The sequence below is a fragment of the Engystomops pustulosus genome, chromosome 2, assembly GCF_040894005.1.
Source record: "Engystomops pustulosus chromosome 2, aEngPut4.maternal, whole genome shotgun sequence".
Classification (NCBI taxonomy): domain Eukaryota; kingdom Metazoa; phylum Chordata; class Amphibia; order Anura; family Leptodactylidae; genus Engystomops; species Engystomops pustulosus.
Window position 1 is genome coordinate 263,602,556 of NC_092412.1, and position 13,667 is coordinate 263,616,222.

The window sequence follows — 13,667 nt, forward strand, 5'->3', positions numbered from 1 at the left end:
GTCACTGTGTACATACATGACATTACTTATCCTGTACTGATCCTGAGTTACATCCTGTATTATACTCCAGAGCTGCACTCACTATTCTGCTGCTGGTGCAGTCACTGTGTACATACATGACATTACTTATCCTGTACTGATCCCGAGTTACATCCTGTATTATACCCCAGAGCTGCACTCACTATTCTGCTGCTGGTGCAGTCACTGTGTACATACATGACATTACTTATCCTGTACTGATCCTGAGTTACATCCTGTATTATACTCCAGAGCTGCACTCACTATTCTGCTGGTACAGTCACTGTGTACATACATGACATTACTTATCCTGTACTGATCCTGAGTTACATCCTGTATTATACTCCAGAGCTGCACTCACTATTCTGCTGCTGGTGCAGTCACTGTGTACATACATGACATTACTTATCCTGTACTGATCCTGAGTTACATCCTGTATTATACCCCAGAGCTGCACTCACTATTCTGCTGCTGGTGCAGTCACTGTGTACATACATGACATTACTTATCCTGTACTGATCCTGAGTTACATCCTATATTATACCCCAGAGCTGCACTCACTATTCTGCTGCTGGTGCAGTCACTGTGTACATACATGACATTACTTATCCTGTACTGATCCTGAGTTACATCCTGTATTATACCCCAGAGCTGCACTCACTATTCTGCTGCTGGTGCAGTCACTGTGTACATACATGACATTACTTATCCTGTACTGATCCTGAGTTACATCCTGCATTATACTCCAGAGCTGCACTCACTATTCTGCTGCTGCTGCAGTCACTGTGTACATACATGACATTACTTATCCTGTACTGATCCTGAGATACATCCTGTATTATACCCCAGAGCTGCACTCACTATTCTGCTGCTGGTGCAGTCACTGTGTACATACATGACATTACTTATCCTGTACTGATCCTGAGTTACATCCTGTATTATACCCCAGAGCTACACTCACTATTCTGCTGCTGGTGCAGTCACTGTGTACATACATGACATTACTTATCCTGTACTGATCCGGAGTTACATCCTGTATTATACTCCAGAGCTGCACTCACTATTCTGCTGCTGGTGCTGTCACTGTGTACATACATGACATTACTTATCCTGTACTGATCCTGAGTTACATCCTGTATTATACCCAGAGCTGCACTCACTATTCTGCTGCTGGTGCAGTCACTGTACATACATGACATTACTTATCCTGTACTGATCCTGAGTTACATCCTGTATTATACTCCAGAGCTGCACTCACTATTCTGCTGCTGGTGCAGTCACTGTGTACATACATGACATTACTTATCCTGTACTGATCCTGAGTTACATCCTGTATTATACCCCAGAGCTGCACTCACTATTCTGCTGCTGGTGCAGTCACTGTGTACATACATGACATTACTTATCCTGTACTGATCCTGAGTTACATCCTGTATTATACCCCAGAGCTGCACTCACTATTCTGCTGCTGGTGCAGTCACTGTGTACATACATGACATTACTTATCCTGTACTGATCCTGAGTTACATCCTATATTATACCCCAGAGCTGCACTCACTATTCTGCTGCTGGTGCAGTCACTGTGCACATACATGACATTACTTATCCTGTACTGATCCTGAGTTACATCCTGTATTATACCCCAGAGCTGCACTCACTGTTCTGCTGCTGGTACAGTCACTGTATATAGAGAGTGCAGCTCTGGAGGATGATGTATGTGGTTGGCTCCTCCTTCTCTCTTACCGGTCATGGGGTCAAACAGCTGATTGGCCTCCAGGTCGGTGAATGTGCTGCAGCAGTTGGGACACCTGAATGAGGCTCGGTTGGTGGAGTCCCTCTCGTCAGTCTCTATCCTGCGCCTCATGTGGTCCAGCTTGTACTTGACCACGTTGACCAGCAGGCGGTAGTTGATGAAGTAGTAGTTGTGCCTGGTGGTCTTCCCGTCAGAGGCGGTCTCCACCCGCACACGACATTTGATGAACTTGTCGCCCTTCAGGGTGTTGAGCACGGCCCTCAGCTGCTTGCGGTCAAACTTGAGCAGCTCCAGCATGTCGTCCTCCTTAACGCAGGGGTTACGGATTAGGATGTCCAGCGCCAGCGCATGCTCCAGCCCGTAGAACCCGCGCACCACGTACTTGGCCAGACGCTTCAGCACGGCCGGGACCTCCGTCACCACATCCGCGTCAGTCATGTCACACAGAGTCCTGCAGAGCAGAGGGGTCGTCACAATGACATCTCACGTCAGGAGAGTCCGTTACACTGTGTCACTGCAGTCACAGAGGATTCTCTACACACTGTAACAAAACCTCCGCTCTGACAAGCTTCTGCCCCTCAATATAACGGCGACATTCACTGACAACAAGCAGAGGAGGCATTGAGAGGCTGCTATGTGTCAGCATTAGGGAGAGGTTCTGTTACAATGTAATAGGGGCTATGGGCAGAGGGGGCACATACTTATGTACAGGAGGGGCGGAGCTAAGAGGTAAGTAGCCTCCATAATTTACAATCAGCTAGGCCCAGGACACAGACCCTCAGCCACACACTCACCTCTCACACCGCCTCGCCGGCCACTATACACTACGTCACCAGCCGGCGCCTCTTACTGACGTCATAACCCCGGCCGCCATATTGTGTAAGGGAACCTGTCCTGAGGGGGTGAGCGTTCCCAGGGCTCTGCGCGGCCTCAGCTCTGAATGTCACATCCCCCAGTCTGATACATATATACAAACGTATAATACTATATTATATTACTGTAGCTGCAGTGTTATTACAGGCCGCTGCCAGTACTGATAATGGCGGCCGAAGTTTCATCATAGAATATCCAGCCTGAACCGCACGATGACGCATTTCCTCTATAGAGCGCCTTCTGATTGGTGAACGAATGAAGATCTGACCAATCAGGGCCAGGCGTAGATTGGTTGTCATGGTGACTCGAGAAGAGAGGCGGGGCATGTCCGGGTGACATGGCGGCGCTGGACAGAGTGAAGGTGCTGGTCCTGGGGGACTCTGGTGAGTGCGCGGGGGAGACACCGAGGTCCTAGAGCCGCCCCTCACCGCCCAGAGGAAAGCTGAGAGAAGAGCAATATGGCGGATACACAGAACATCTCCTAGCACTGCCCCCCTCCCTGTGCGGTCCTCTCCCAGCACTGCCCCCCTCCCCCTGTGCGGTCCTCTCCCAGCACTGCCCCCTCCCTGTGTGGTCCTCTCCTTGCACTGCCCCCCTCCCTGTGTGGTCCTCTCCCAGCACTGCCCCCCTCCCCCTGTGCGGTCCTCTCCTAGCACTGCCCCCCTCCCTGTGCGCTCCTCTCCCAGCACTGCCCCCTCCCTGTGTGGTCCTCTCCCAGCACTGCCCCCTCCCTGTGTGGTCCTCTCCCAGCACTGCCCCCTCCCTGTGTGGTCCTCTCCCAGCACTGCCCCCCCCCGTGTGGTCCTCTCCCAGCACTGCCCCCCCCGTGTGCGCTCCTCTCCCAGCACTGCCCCCCGCCCCCTGTGCGCTCCTCTCCCAGCACTGCCCCCCTCCCCCTGTGTGGTCCTCTCCCAGCACTGCCCCCCCCCCCCCGTGTGGTCCTCTCCTAGCACTGCCCCCCTCCCTGTGTGGTCCTCTCCCAGCACTGCCCCCCTCCCCCTGTGTGGTCCTCTCCCAGCACTGCCCCCCTCCCCCTGTGTGGTCCTCTCCCAGCACTGCCCCCTCCCCCTGTGTGGTCCTCTCCCAGCACTGCCCCCCTCCCCCTGTGTGGTCCTCTCCCAGCACTGCCCCCCTCCCCCTGTGCGGTCCTCTCCCAGCACTGCCCCCCTCCCTGTGCGGTCCTCTCCCAGCACTGCCCCCCTCCCTGTGCGGTCCTCTCCCAGCACTGCCCCCCTCCCCCTGTGCGGTCCTCTCCCAGCACTGCCCCCCTCCCCCTGTGCGGTCCTCTCCCAGCACTGCCCCCCGCCCCCTGTGCGGTCCTCTCCCAGCACTGCCCCCCGCCCCCTGTGCGGTCCTCTCCCAGCACTGCCCCCCTCCCCCTGTGCGCTCCTCTCCCAGCACTGCCCCCCTCCCCCTGTGCGCTCCTCTCCCAGCACTGCCCCCCTCCCCCTGTGCGCTCCTCTCCCAGCACTGCCCCCCTCCCCCTGTGCGCTCCTCTCCCAGCACTGCCCCCCTCCCCCTGTGCGCTCCTCTCCCAGCACTGCCCCCCTCCCCCTGTGCGCTCCTCTCCCAGCACTGCCCCCCCCCCCTGTGCGCTCCTCTCCCAGCACTGCCCCCCTCCCCCTGTGCGCTCCTCTCCCAGCACTGCCCCCCTCCCCCTGTGCGCTCCTCTCCCAGCACTGCCCCCCTCCCCCTGTGCGCTCCTCTCCCAGCACTGCCCCCCTCCCCCTGTGCGCTCCTCTCCCAGCACTGCCCCCCTCCCCCTGTGCGCTCCTCTCCCAGCACTGCCCCCCTCCCCCTGTGCGCTCCTCTCCCAGCACTGCCCCCCTCCCCCTGTGCGCTCCTCTCCCAGCACTGCCCCCCTCCCCCTGTGCGCTCCTCTCCCAGCACTGCCCCCCTCCCCCTGTGCGCTCCTCTCCCAGCACTGCCCCCCTCCCCCTGTGCGCTCCTCTCCCAGCACTGCCCCCCTCCCCCTGTGCGCTCCTCTCCCGGATCACTTGCTGGTGTCTCTGTGTTGCAGGGGTGGGGAAGTCGTCGCTGGTCCATCTGCTGTGCCAGAACCTGGTGCTGGGGAACCCGTCTTGGACTGTGGGCTGTTCTGTGGACGTCCGGGTGAGTGATGTGGGGCTGGTACGTAGGGGGCCCGGTCCTGGGAGTCTGGGGCCCCATCACTCCCCTCTCTCTCTCTGTGACAGCTCCATGAGTATCGGGAGGGGACCCCGGAGGAAAAGACCTTCTACATCGAGCTGTGGGACGTGGGCGGCTCCGTGGGCAGCGCCAGCAGCGTCAAGAGCACCAGAGCCGTATTCTACAACAGTGTCAATGGTGAGAGGGGTCCGGGGGGTCCGCTCCCCATCCCACATTACATGGTGTCTACTACTCCAATCACAGCCAAAGCTGCATCATGTCTAGACTACAGGACATGTCTCTGATTGTTTGTAGGGATCGTCCTCGTCCATGATCTGACCAATAAGAAGTCCTCCCAGAACCTGTACCGCTGGTCCCTGGAGGCCCTGAACCGGGACCTGCAGCCCACGGGGGTCCTGGTGACTAACGGGTGAGCCCCCCATTATTACTGACCCTCCACGTGGGAGCTGTGAGGATGGACATTGCTCTGACCCTCCCCCTCTCTGCTCCGGTAGGGATTATGACCGGGAGAACTTTGCTGACAACCAGATCCCTCTGCTGGTCATCGGCACCAAACTGGATCAGATCCCAGAGGCGAAGCGGAGCGAAGTCCTGACCCGCACGGCCTTCCTGGCCGAGGACTTCAATGCCGAGGAGATTAATCTGGTGAGAAGGAGAGAACTGCTGCCGTGTCCTCCAGTCACCCCCAGAGCTGCAGGCACAGAGCTCACACGGGTACCACCCATTCTGTCCATACAATGTATACAGGAAAGGTCCCATTCACTGACAGCAAGCAGAGCTACTGAAACACCTTCACTCACTTTCACTCACATAACACTTGTAGAAGTTTTGGTTAGACAAGTTGCGTCTTCTTTTCCCCAGCAGGGGGCAGTATAACAGTGTGACCTTCTCCCCTACAGGACTGCACCAATACCCGATACCTGGCCGCAGGGTCTTCCAACGCCGTCAAACTGAGCAGGTTCTTCGACAAGGTAACATGGCTGATAACAGAGATCAATAGATTGGAGCACCCTCTGTACAGTCTCACAGCTTGTGACTGCTATATTAAGTAAAGATGATAGGAGAGAGTAGTTATACTGCAGTTAATTCGTTTCAGGGTCTGGGGAAAGTTGGGTTTCTAACAGTCCTCCCATCTTCTGTGTTTCAGGTGATAGAGAAAAGATACTTCTCAAGGGATGGAAGTGCAGTAAGTTTCACCCCCCAAACACCCGTCCATCATGTGAGGCAACCCCACACCATATATCTACATCCTGTATTATACCCCAGAGCTGCACTCACTATTCTGCTGCTGGTGCAGTCACTGTGTACATACATGACATTACTTATCCTGTACTGATCCTGAGTTACATCCTGTATTATACTCCAGAGCTGCACTCACTATTCTGCTGCTGGTGCAGTCACTGTGTACATACATGACATTACTTATCCTGTACTGATCCTGAGTTACATCCTGTATTATACTCCAGAGCTGCACTCACTATTCTGCTGCTGGTGCAGTCACTGTGTACATACATGACATTACTTATCCTGTACTGATCCTGAGTTACATCCTGTATTATATACTCCAGAGCTGCACTCACTATTCTGCTGCTGGTGCAGTCACTGTACATACATGACATTACTTATCCTGTACTGATCCTGAGTTACATCCTGTATTATACCCCAGAGCTGCACTCACTATTCTGCTGCTGGTGCAGTCACTGTGTACATACATGACATTACTTATCCTGTACTGATCCTGAGTTACATCCTGTATTATACCCCAGAGCTGCACTCACTATTCTGCTGCTGGTGCAGTCACTGTACATACATGACATTACTTATCCTGTACTGATCCTGAGTTACATCCTGTATTATACCCCAGAGCTGCACTCACTATTCTGCTGCTGGTATGGTCACTGTGTACATACATGACATTACTTATCCTGTACTGATCCTGAGTTACATCCTGTATTATACCCCAGAGCTGCACTCACTATTCTGCTGCTGGTGCAGTCACTGTGTACATACATGACATTACTTATCCTGTACTGATCCTGAGTTACATCCTGTATTATACCCCAGAGCTGCACTCACTATTCTGCTGCTGGTGCAGTCACTGTGTACATACATGACATTACTTATCCTGTACTGATCCTGAGTTACATCCTGTATTATACCCCAGAGCTGCACTCACTATTCTGCTGCTGGTGCAGTCACTGTGTACATACATGACATTACTTATCCTGTACTGATCCTGAGTTACATCCTGTATTATACCCCAGAGCTGCACTCACTATTCTGCTGGTGGTGCAGTCACTGTGTATATACATGACATTACTTATCCTGTACTGATCCTGAGTTACGTCCTCTATTATACCCCAGAGCTGCACTCACTATTCTGCTGCTGGTGCAGTCACTGTGTACATACATGACATTACTTATCCTGTACTGATCCTGAGTTACATCCTGTATTATACTCCAGAGCTGCACTCACTATTCTGCTGCTGGTGCAGTCACTGTGTACATACATGACATTACTTATCCTGTACTGATCCTGAGTTACATCCTGTATTATACCCCAGAGCTGCACTCACTATTCTGCTGCTGGTGCAGTCACTTTGTACATACATGACATTACTTATCCTGTACTGATCCTGAGTTACATCCTGTATTATACCCCAGAGCTGCACTCACTATTCTGCTGCTGGTGCAGTCACTGTGTACATACATGACATTACTTATCCTGTACTGATCCTGAGTTACATCCTGTATTATACTCCAGAGCTGCACTCACTATTCTGCTGCTGGTGCAGTCACTGTGTACATACATGACATTACTTATCCTGTACTGATCCTGAGTTACATCCTGTATTATACCCCAGAGCTGCACTCACTATTCTGCTGCTGGTGCAGTCACTGTGTACATACATGACATTACTTATCCTGTACTGATCCTGAGTTACATCCTGTATTATACCCCAGAGCTGCACTCACTATTCTGCTGCTGGTGCAGTCACTGTGTACATGCATGACATTACTTATCCTGTACTGATCCTGAGTTACATCCTGTATTATACCCCAGAGCTGCACTCACTATTCTGCTGCTGGTGCAGTCACTGTGTACATACATGACATTACTTATCCTGTACTGATCCTGAGTTACATCCTGTATTATACCCCAGAGCTGCACTCACTATTCTGCTGCTGGTGCAGTCACTGTGTACATACATGACATTACTTATCCTGTACTGATCCTGAGTTACATCCTGTATTATACTCCAGAGCTGCACTCACTATTCTGCTGCTGGTGCAGTCACTGTGTACATACATGACATTACTTATCCTGCACTGATCCTGAGTTACATCCTGTATTATACCCCAGAGCTGCACTCACTATTCTGCTGCTGGTGCAGTCACTGTGTACATACATGACATTACTTATCCTGTACTGATCCTGAGTTACATCCTGTATTATACTCCAGAGATGCACTCACTATTCTGCTGCTGGTGCAGTCACTGTGTACATACGTGACATTACTTATCCTGTACTGATCCTGAGTTACATCCTGTATTATACTCCAGAGCTGCACTCACTATTCTGCTGCTGGTGCAGACCTTATTTCTTCTCTTCTTTCTCTCCCTAGATGGCTGGATTCTCCGATAGGAAGCGTTTTGGATCCTTTAAGAGTCTTCACTATGACTGAGTTACTGACTTATCAGCTTTGCCCTTCAATAAGGACCTATATGGACAGTAACAACGGCCACATCTGATGGATCAGTCAAAAAGAGCCTGGAAGTTGTCATGTGACCGGATCAACGGTGCCAAACTGGCAGATTGTTATTCATTAGAATTTTCTTGGTTCCGCCCCCGTGTGTTACATTGTATCAACTGGAATGTTCTATTGTAAATATTGTGATATTTACAATCACTTCTTGTGATTCTGTCTCTATATTTGTTCCCCAGGCTGCGTTATACTCCAGAGCTGCACTCCTTATTCTGCTGGTGGCTATGGGACGGTGCTCCCCTCACAGCTGCCTTCCCATAATGCACTTAGGCTGGAGGACACTTGTGAGCTGTCAGCAGACACTGGAGCAGCAGAGGAGATTGTTTTATTATTTCATCTGAATAAACCTCCTATTCTGGCCTGTAGTGCTGCCCCCTGTCTGTGAGATGTGTCCTCACACTGCTGTGCTCTTGGGTCTCTGCATTGAGTTGCTCCTTTGCCCCCACTGGTAACATTAGTACCCACCACTCAAATGGAGGAACATGGGTTGCATGCAGCTCTTTGGCTGTGTTCACATATTACAACAAGATTTGTAATCGCATCATAATCCGATTAAACAAGGTTTTAGGTTAAGTTTCTTTATGTAAAAAATGAAACATGAGAATCCACTTCACATTCAGTAAGTTCCCCTTAATCCTCATCACGTCTCATACCTTGTGGTGGTGTATAATGTGTATGTAGTGATCTCCTCCTAGTGGTGGTGTATAATGTGTATGTAGTGATCTCCCCCTAGTGGTGGTGTATAATGTGTATGTAGTGATCTCCTCCTAGTGGTGGTGTATAATGTGTATGTAGTGATCTCCCCCTAGTGGTGGTGTATGATGTGTATGTAGTGATCTCCTCCTAGTGGTGGTGTATAATCTGTATGTAGTGATCTCCTCCTAGTGGTGGTGTATAATGTGTATGTAGTGATCTCCTCCTAGTGGTGATGTATAATGTGTATGTAGTGATCTCCCCCTAGTGGTGGTGTATAATGTGTATGTAGTGATCTCCCCCTAGTGGTGGTGTATAATGTGTATGTAGTGATCTCCTCCTAGTGGTGGTGCATAATCTGTATGTAGTGATCTCCCCCTAGTGGTGGTGTATAATGTGTATGTAGTGATCTCCCCCTAGTGGTGGTGTATAATGTGTATGTAGTGATCTCCTCCTAGTGGTGGTGTATAATGTGTATGTAGTGATCTCCCCCTAGTGGTGGTGTATAATGTGTATGTAGTGATCTCCCCCTAGTGGTGGTGTATAATGTGTATGTAGTGATCTCCCCCTAGTGGTGATGTATAATCTGTATGTAGTGATCTCCTCCTAGTGGTGGTGTATAATGTGTATGTAGTGATCTCCCCCTAGTGGTGGTGTATAATCTGTATGTAGTGATCTCCCCCTAGTGGTGGTGTATAATGTGTATGTAGTGATCTCCTCCTAGTGGTGGTGTATAATCTGTATGTAGTGATCTCCTCCTAGTGGTGGTGTATAATCTGTATGTAGTGACCTCCCCCCTAGTGGTGGTGTATAATATGTATGTAGTGATCTCCTCCTAGTGGTGGTGTATAATGTGTATGTAGTGATCTCCTCCTAGTGGTGGTGTATAATGTGTATGTAGTGATCTCCCCCTAGTGGTGGTGTATAATGTGTATGTAGTGATCTCCTCCTAGTGGTGGTGTATAATCTGTATGTAGTGATCTCCTCCTAGTGGTGGTGTATAATGTGTATGTAGTGATCTCCCCCTAGTGGTGGTGTATAATCTGTATGTAGTGATCTCCTCCTAGTGGTGGTGTATAATGTGTATGTAGTGATCTCCTCCTAGTGGTGGTGTATAATGTGTATGTAGTGATCTCCCCCTAGTGGTGGTGTATAATCTGTATGTAGTGATCTCCTCCTAGTGGTGGTCTATAATCTGTATGTAGTGATCTCCTCCTAGTGGTGGTGTATAATGTGTATGCAGTGATCTCCTCCTAGTGGTGGTGTATAATCTGTATGTAGTGATCTCCCTCTAGTGGTGGTGTATAATGTGTATGTAGTGATCTCCTCCTAGTGGTGGTGTATAATCTGTATGTAGTGATCCCCCCCCTAGTGGTGGTGTATAATCTGTATGTAGTGATCTCCTCCTAGTGGTGGTGTATAATGTGTATGTAGTGATCTCCTCCTAGTGGTGGTGTATAATGTGTATGTAGTGATCTCCCCCTAGTGGTGGTGTATAATGTGTATGTAGTGATCTCCTCCTAGTGGTGGTGTATAATCTGTATGTAGTGATCTCCTCCTAGTGGTGGTGTATAATGTGTATGTAGTGATCTCCCCCTAGTGGTGGTGTATAATGTGTATGTAGTGATCTCCTCCTAGTGGTGGTGTATAATCTGTATGTAGTGATCTCCTCCTAGTAGTGTTGTATAATGTGTATGTAGTGATCTCCCCCTAGTGGTGGTGTATAATCTGTATGTAGTGATCTCCTCCTAGTGGTGGTGTATAATGTGTATGTAGTGATCTCCTCCTAGTGGTGGTGTATAATGTGTATGTAGTGATCTCCTCCTAGTGGTGGTGTATAATGTGTATGTAGTGATCTCTCCCTAGTGGTGATGTATAATATGTATGTAGTGATCTCCCCCTAGTGGTGGTGTATAATGTGTATGTAGTGATCTCCCCCTAGTGGTGGTGTATAATGTGTATGTAGTGATCTCCTCCTAGTGGTGGTGTATAATCTGTATGTAGTGATCTCCCCCTAGTGGTGGTGTATTATGTGTATGTAGTGATCTCCTCCTAGTGGTGGTGTATAATCTGTATGTAGTGATCTCCTCCTAGTGGTGATGTATAATCTGTATGTAGTGATCTCCCCCTAGTGGTGGTGTATAATGTGTATGTAGAGATCTCCCCCTAGTGGTGGTGTATAATGTGTATGTAGTGATCTCCCCCTAGTGGTGGTGTATAATGTGTATGTAGTGATCTCCCCCTAGTGGTGGTGTATAATGTGTATGTAGTGATCTCCCCCTAGTGGTGGTGTATAATGTGTATGTAGTGAGCTCCCCCTAGTGGTGATGTATAATGTGTATGTAGTGATCTCCCCCTAGTGGTGGTGTATAATCTATATGTAGTGATCTCCCCCTAGTGGTGGTGTATAATCTGTATGTAGTGATCTCCCCCTAGTGGTGGTGTATAATCTGTATGTAGTGATCTCCCCCTAGTGGTGGTGTATAATGTGTATGTAGTGATCTCCTCCTAGTGGTGGTGTATAATGTGTATGTAGTGATCTCCCCCTAGTGGTGGTGTATAATGTGTATGTAGTGATCTCCCCCTAGTGGTGGTGTATAATGTGTATGTAGTGATCTCCCCCTAGTGGTGGTGTATAATGTGTATGTAGTGATCTCCCCCTAGTGGTGGTGTATAATGTGTATGTAGTGATCTCCCCCTAGTGGTGGTGTATAATGTGTATGTAGTGATCTCCCCCTAGTGGTGGTGTATAATGTGTATGTAGTGATCTTCCCCTAGTGGTGGTGTATAATCTGTATGTAGTGAGCTCCCCCTAGTGGTGGTGTATAATGTGTATGTAGTGATCTTCCCCTAGTGGTGGTATATAATCTGTATGTAGTGAGCTCCCCCTAGTGGTGGTGTATAATGTGTATGTAGTGATCTCCTCCTAGTGGTGGTGTATAATGTGTATGTAGTGATCTCCCCCTAGTGGTGGTGTATAATGTGTATGTAGTGATCTCCTCCTAGTGGTGGTGTATAATGTGTATGTAGTGATCTCCTCCTAGTGGTGGTGTATAATGTGTATGTAGTGATCTCCTCCTAGTGGTGGTGTATAATGTGTATGTAGTGATCTCCTCCTAGTGGTGGTGTATAATGTGTATGTAGTGATCTCCTCCTAGTGGTGGTGTATAATGTGTATGTAGTGATCTCCCCCTAGTGGTGGTGTATAATGTGTATGTAGTGATCTCCTCCTAGTGGTGGTGTATAATGTGTATGTAGTGATCTCCCCCTAGTGGTGGTGTATAATGTGTATGTAGTGATCTCCTCCTAGTGGTGGTGTATAATGTGTATGTAGTGATCTCCCCCTAGTGGTGGTGTATAATGTGTATGTAGTGAGCTCCTCCTAGTGGTGGTGTATAATCTGTATGTAGTGATCTCCCCCTAGTGGTGGTGTATAATGTGTATGTAGTGATCTCCTCCTAGTGGTGGTGTATAATGTGTATGTAGTGATCTCCCCCTAGTGGTGGTGTATAATCTCTATGTAGTGATCTCCCCCTAGTGGTGGTGTATAATGTGTATGTAGTGATCTCCTCCTAGTGGTGGTGTATAATGTGTATGTAGTGATCTCCCCCTAGTGGTGGTGTATAATGTGTATGTAGTGATCTCCTCCTAGTGGTGGTGTATAATGTGTATGTAGTGATCTCCCCCTAGTGGTGGTGTATAATCTGTATGTAGTGATCTCCTCCTAGTGGTGGTGTATAATCTGTATGTAGTGATCTCCCCCTAGTGGTGGTGTATAATCTGTATGTAGTGATCTCCTCCTAGTGGTGGTGTATAATCTGTATGTAGTGATCTCCCCCTAGTGGTGGTGTATAATGTGTATGTAGTGATCTCCTCCTAGTGGTGGTGTATAATGTGTATGTAGTGATCTCCCTCTAGTGGTGGTGCATAATCTGTATGTAGTGATCTCCCCCTAGTGGTGGTGTATAATCTGTATGTAGTGATCTCCCCCTAGTGATGGTATATAATCTGTATGTAGTGAGCTCCCCCTAGTGGTGGTGTATAATCTGTATGTAGTGATCTCCCCCTAGTGGTGGTGTATAATCTGTATGTAGTGATCTCCCCCTAGTGATGGTATATAATCTGTATGTAGTGATCTCCTCCTAGTGGTGGTGTATAATGTGTATGTAGTGATCTCCCCCTAGTGGTGGTGTATAATGTGTATGTAGTGATCTCCTCCTAGTGGTGGTGTATAATCTGTATGTAGTGATCTCCCCCTAGTGGTGGTGTATAATGTGTATGTAGTGATCTCCCCCTAGTGGTGGTGTATAATCTGTATGTAGTGATCTCCCCCTAGTGGTGGTGTATAATGTGTATGTAGTGATCTCCCCCTAGTGGTGGTGTATAATCTGTATGTAGTGATCTCCTCCTAGTGG

The 13,667-nt window shown here is 49.1% G+C and overlaps 2 protein-coding genes across 5 annotated transcripts in view; one reads left to right on the forward strand and one right to left on the reverse strand.

Annotated features, from left to right (window-relative positions):
* GTF2E1 (general transcription factor IIE subunit 1) overlaps nucleotides 1-13,667 on the reverse strand; it is a 47,398-nt gene that overhangs the window by 14,956 nt on the left and 18,775 nt on the right. Inside the window, exons 1-2 of one of the 4 annotated variants that reach the window (XM_072139038.1) lie at nucleotides 2,566-2,716; nucleotides 1,762-2,222 (exon numbers count right to left, since the gene is read on the reverse strand). In XM_072139038.1, coding sequence (XP_071995139.1) covers nucleotides 1,762-2,209 — 448 coding nt within the window. In that variant the 5' untranslated portion in view covers nucleotides 2,210-2,222; nucleotides 2,566-2,716. Of the gene's footprint in view, nucleotides 1-1,761; nucleotides 2,452-2,472; nucleotides 2,717-13,667 lie in introns of those variants that run through there. The other 3 variants (XM_072139040.1, XM_072139041.1, XM_072139039.1) reach the window with 3 other exon arrangements.
* Nucleotides 2,914-8,924, forward strand: RABL3 (RAB, member of RAS oncogene family like 3). Its single transcript, XM_072139043.1, has 8 exons — nucleotides 2,914-3,027; nucleotides 4,665-4,756; nucleotides 4,840-4,969; nucleotides 5,087-5,201; nucleotides 5,287-5,437; nucleotides 5,692-5,763; nucleotides 5,940-5,978; nucleotides 8,419-8,924. The coding sequence occupies exons 1-8, from the start codon at nucleotides 2,982-2,984 to the stop codon at nucleotides 8,476-8,478; spliced, it is 705 nt and encodes a 234-aa protein (XP_071995144.1). The 5' UTR covers nucleotides 2,914-2,981; the 3' UTR covers nucleotides 8,479-8,924.

Excerpts from the sequence above, each read along its gene's own strand:
- RABL3 (XM_072139043.1), top strand. The coding sequence starts at position 2,982 with ATGGCGGCGCTGGACAGAGTGAAGGTGCTGGTCCTGGGGGACTCTG. Across the intron at positions 3,028-4,664 it reads GCTGGTCCTGGGGGACTCTG|GGGTGGGGAAGTCGTCGCTG; the intron begins GTGAGTGCGCGG and ends TCTGTGTTGCAG. Across the intron at positions 4,970-5,086 it reads ATTCTACAACAGTGTCAATG|GGATCGTCCTCGTCCATGAT; the intron begins GTGAGAGGGGTC and ends GATTGTTTGTAG.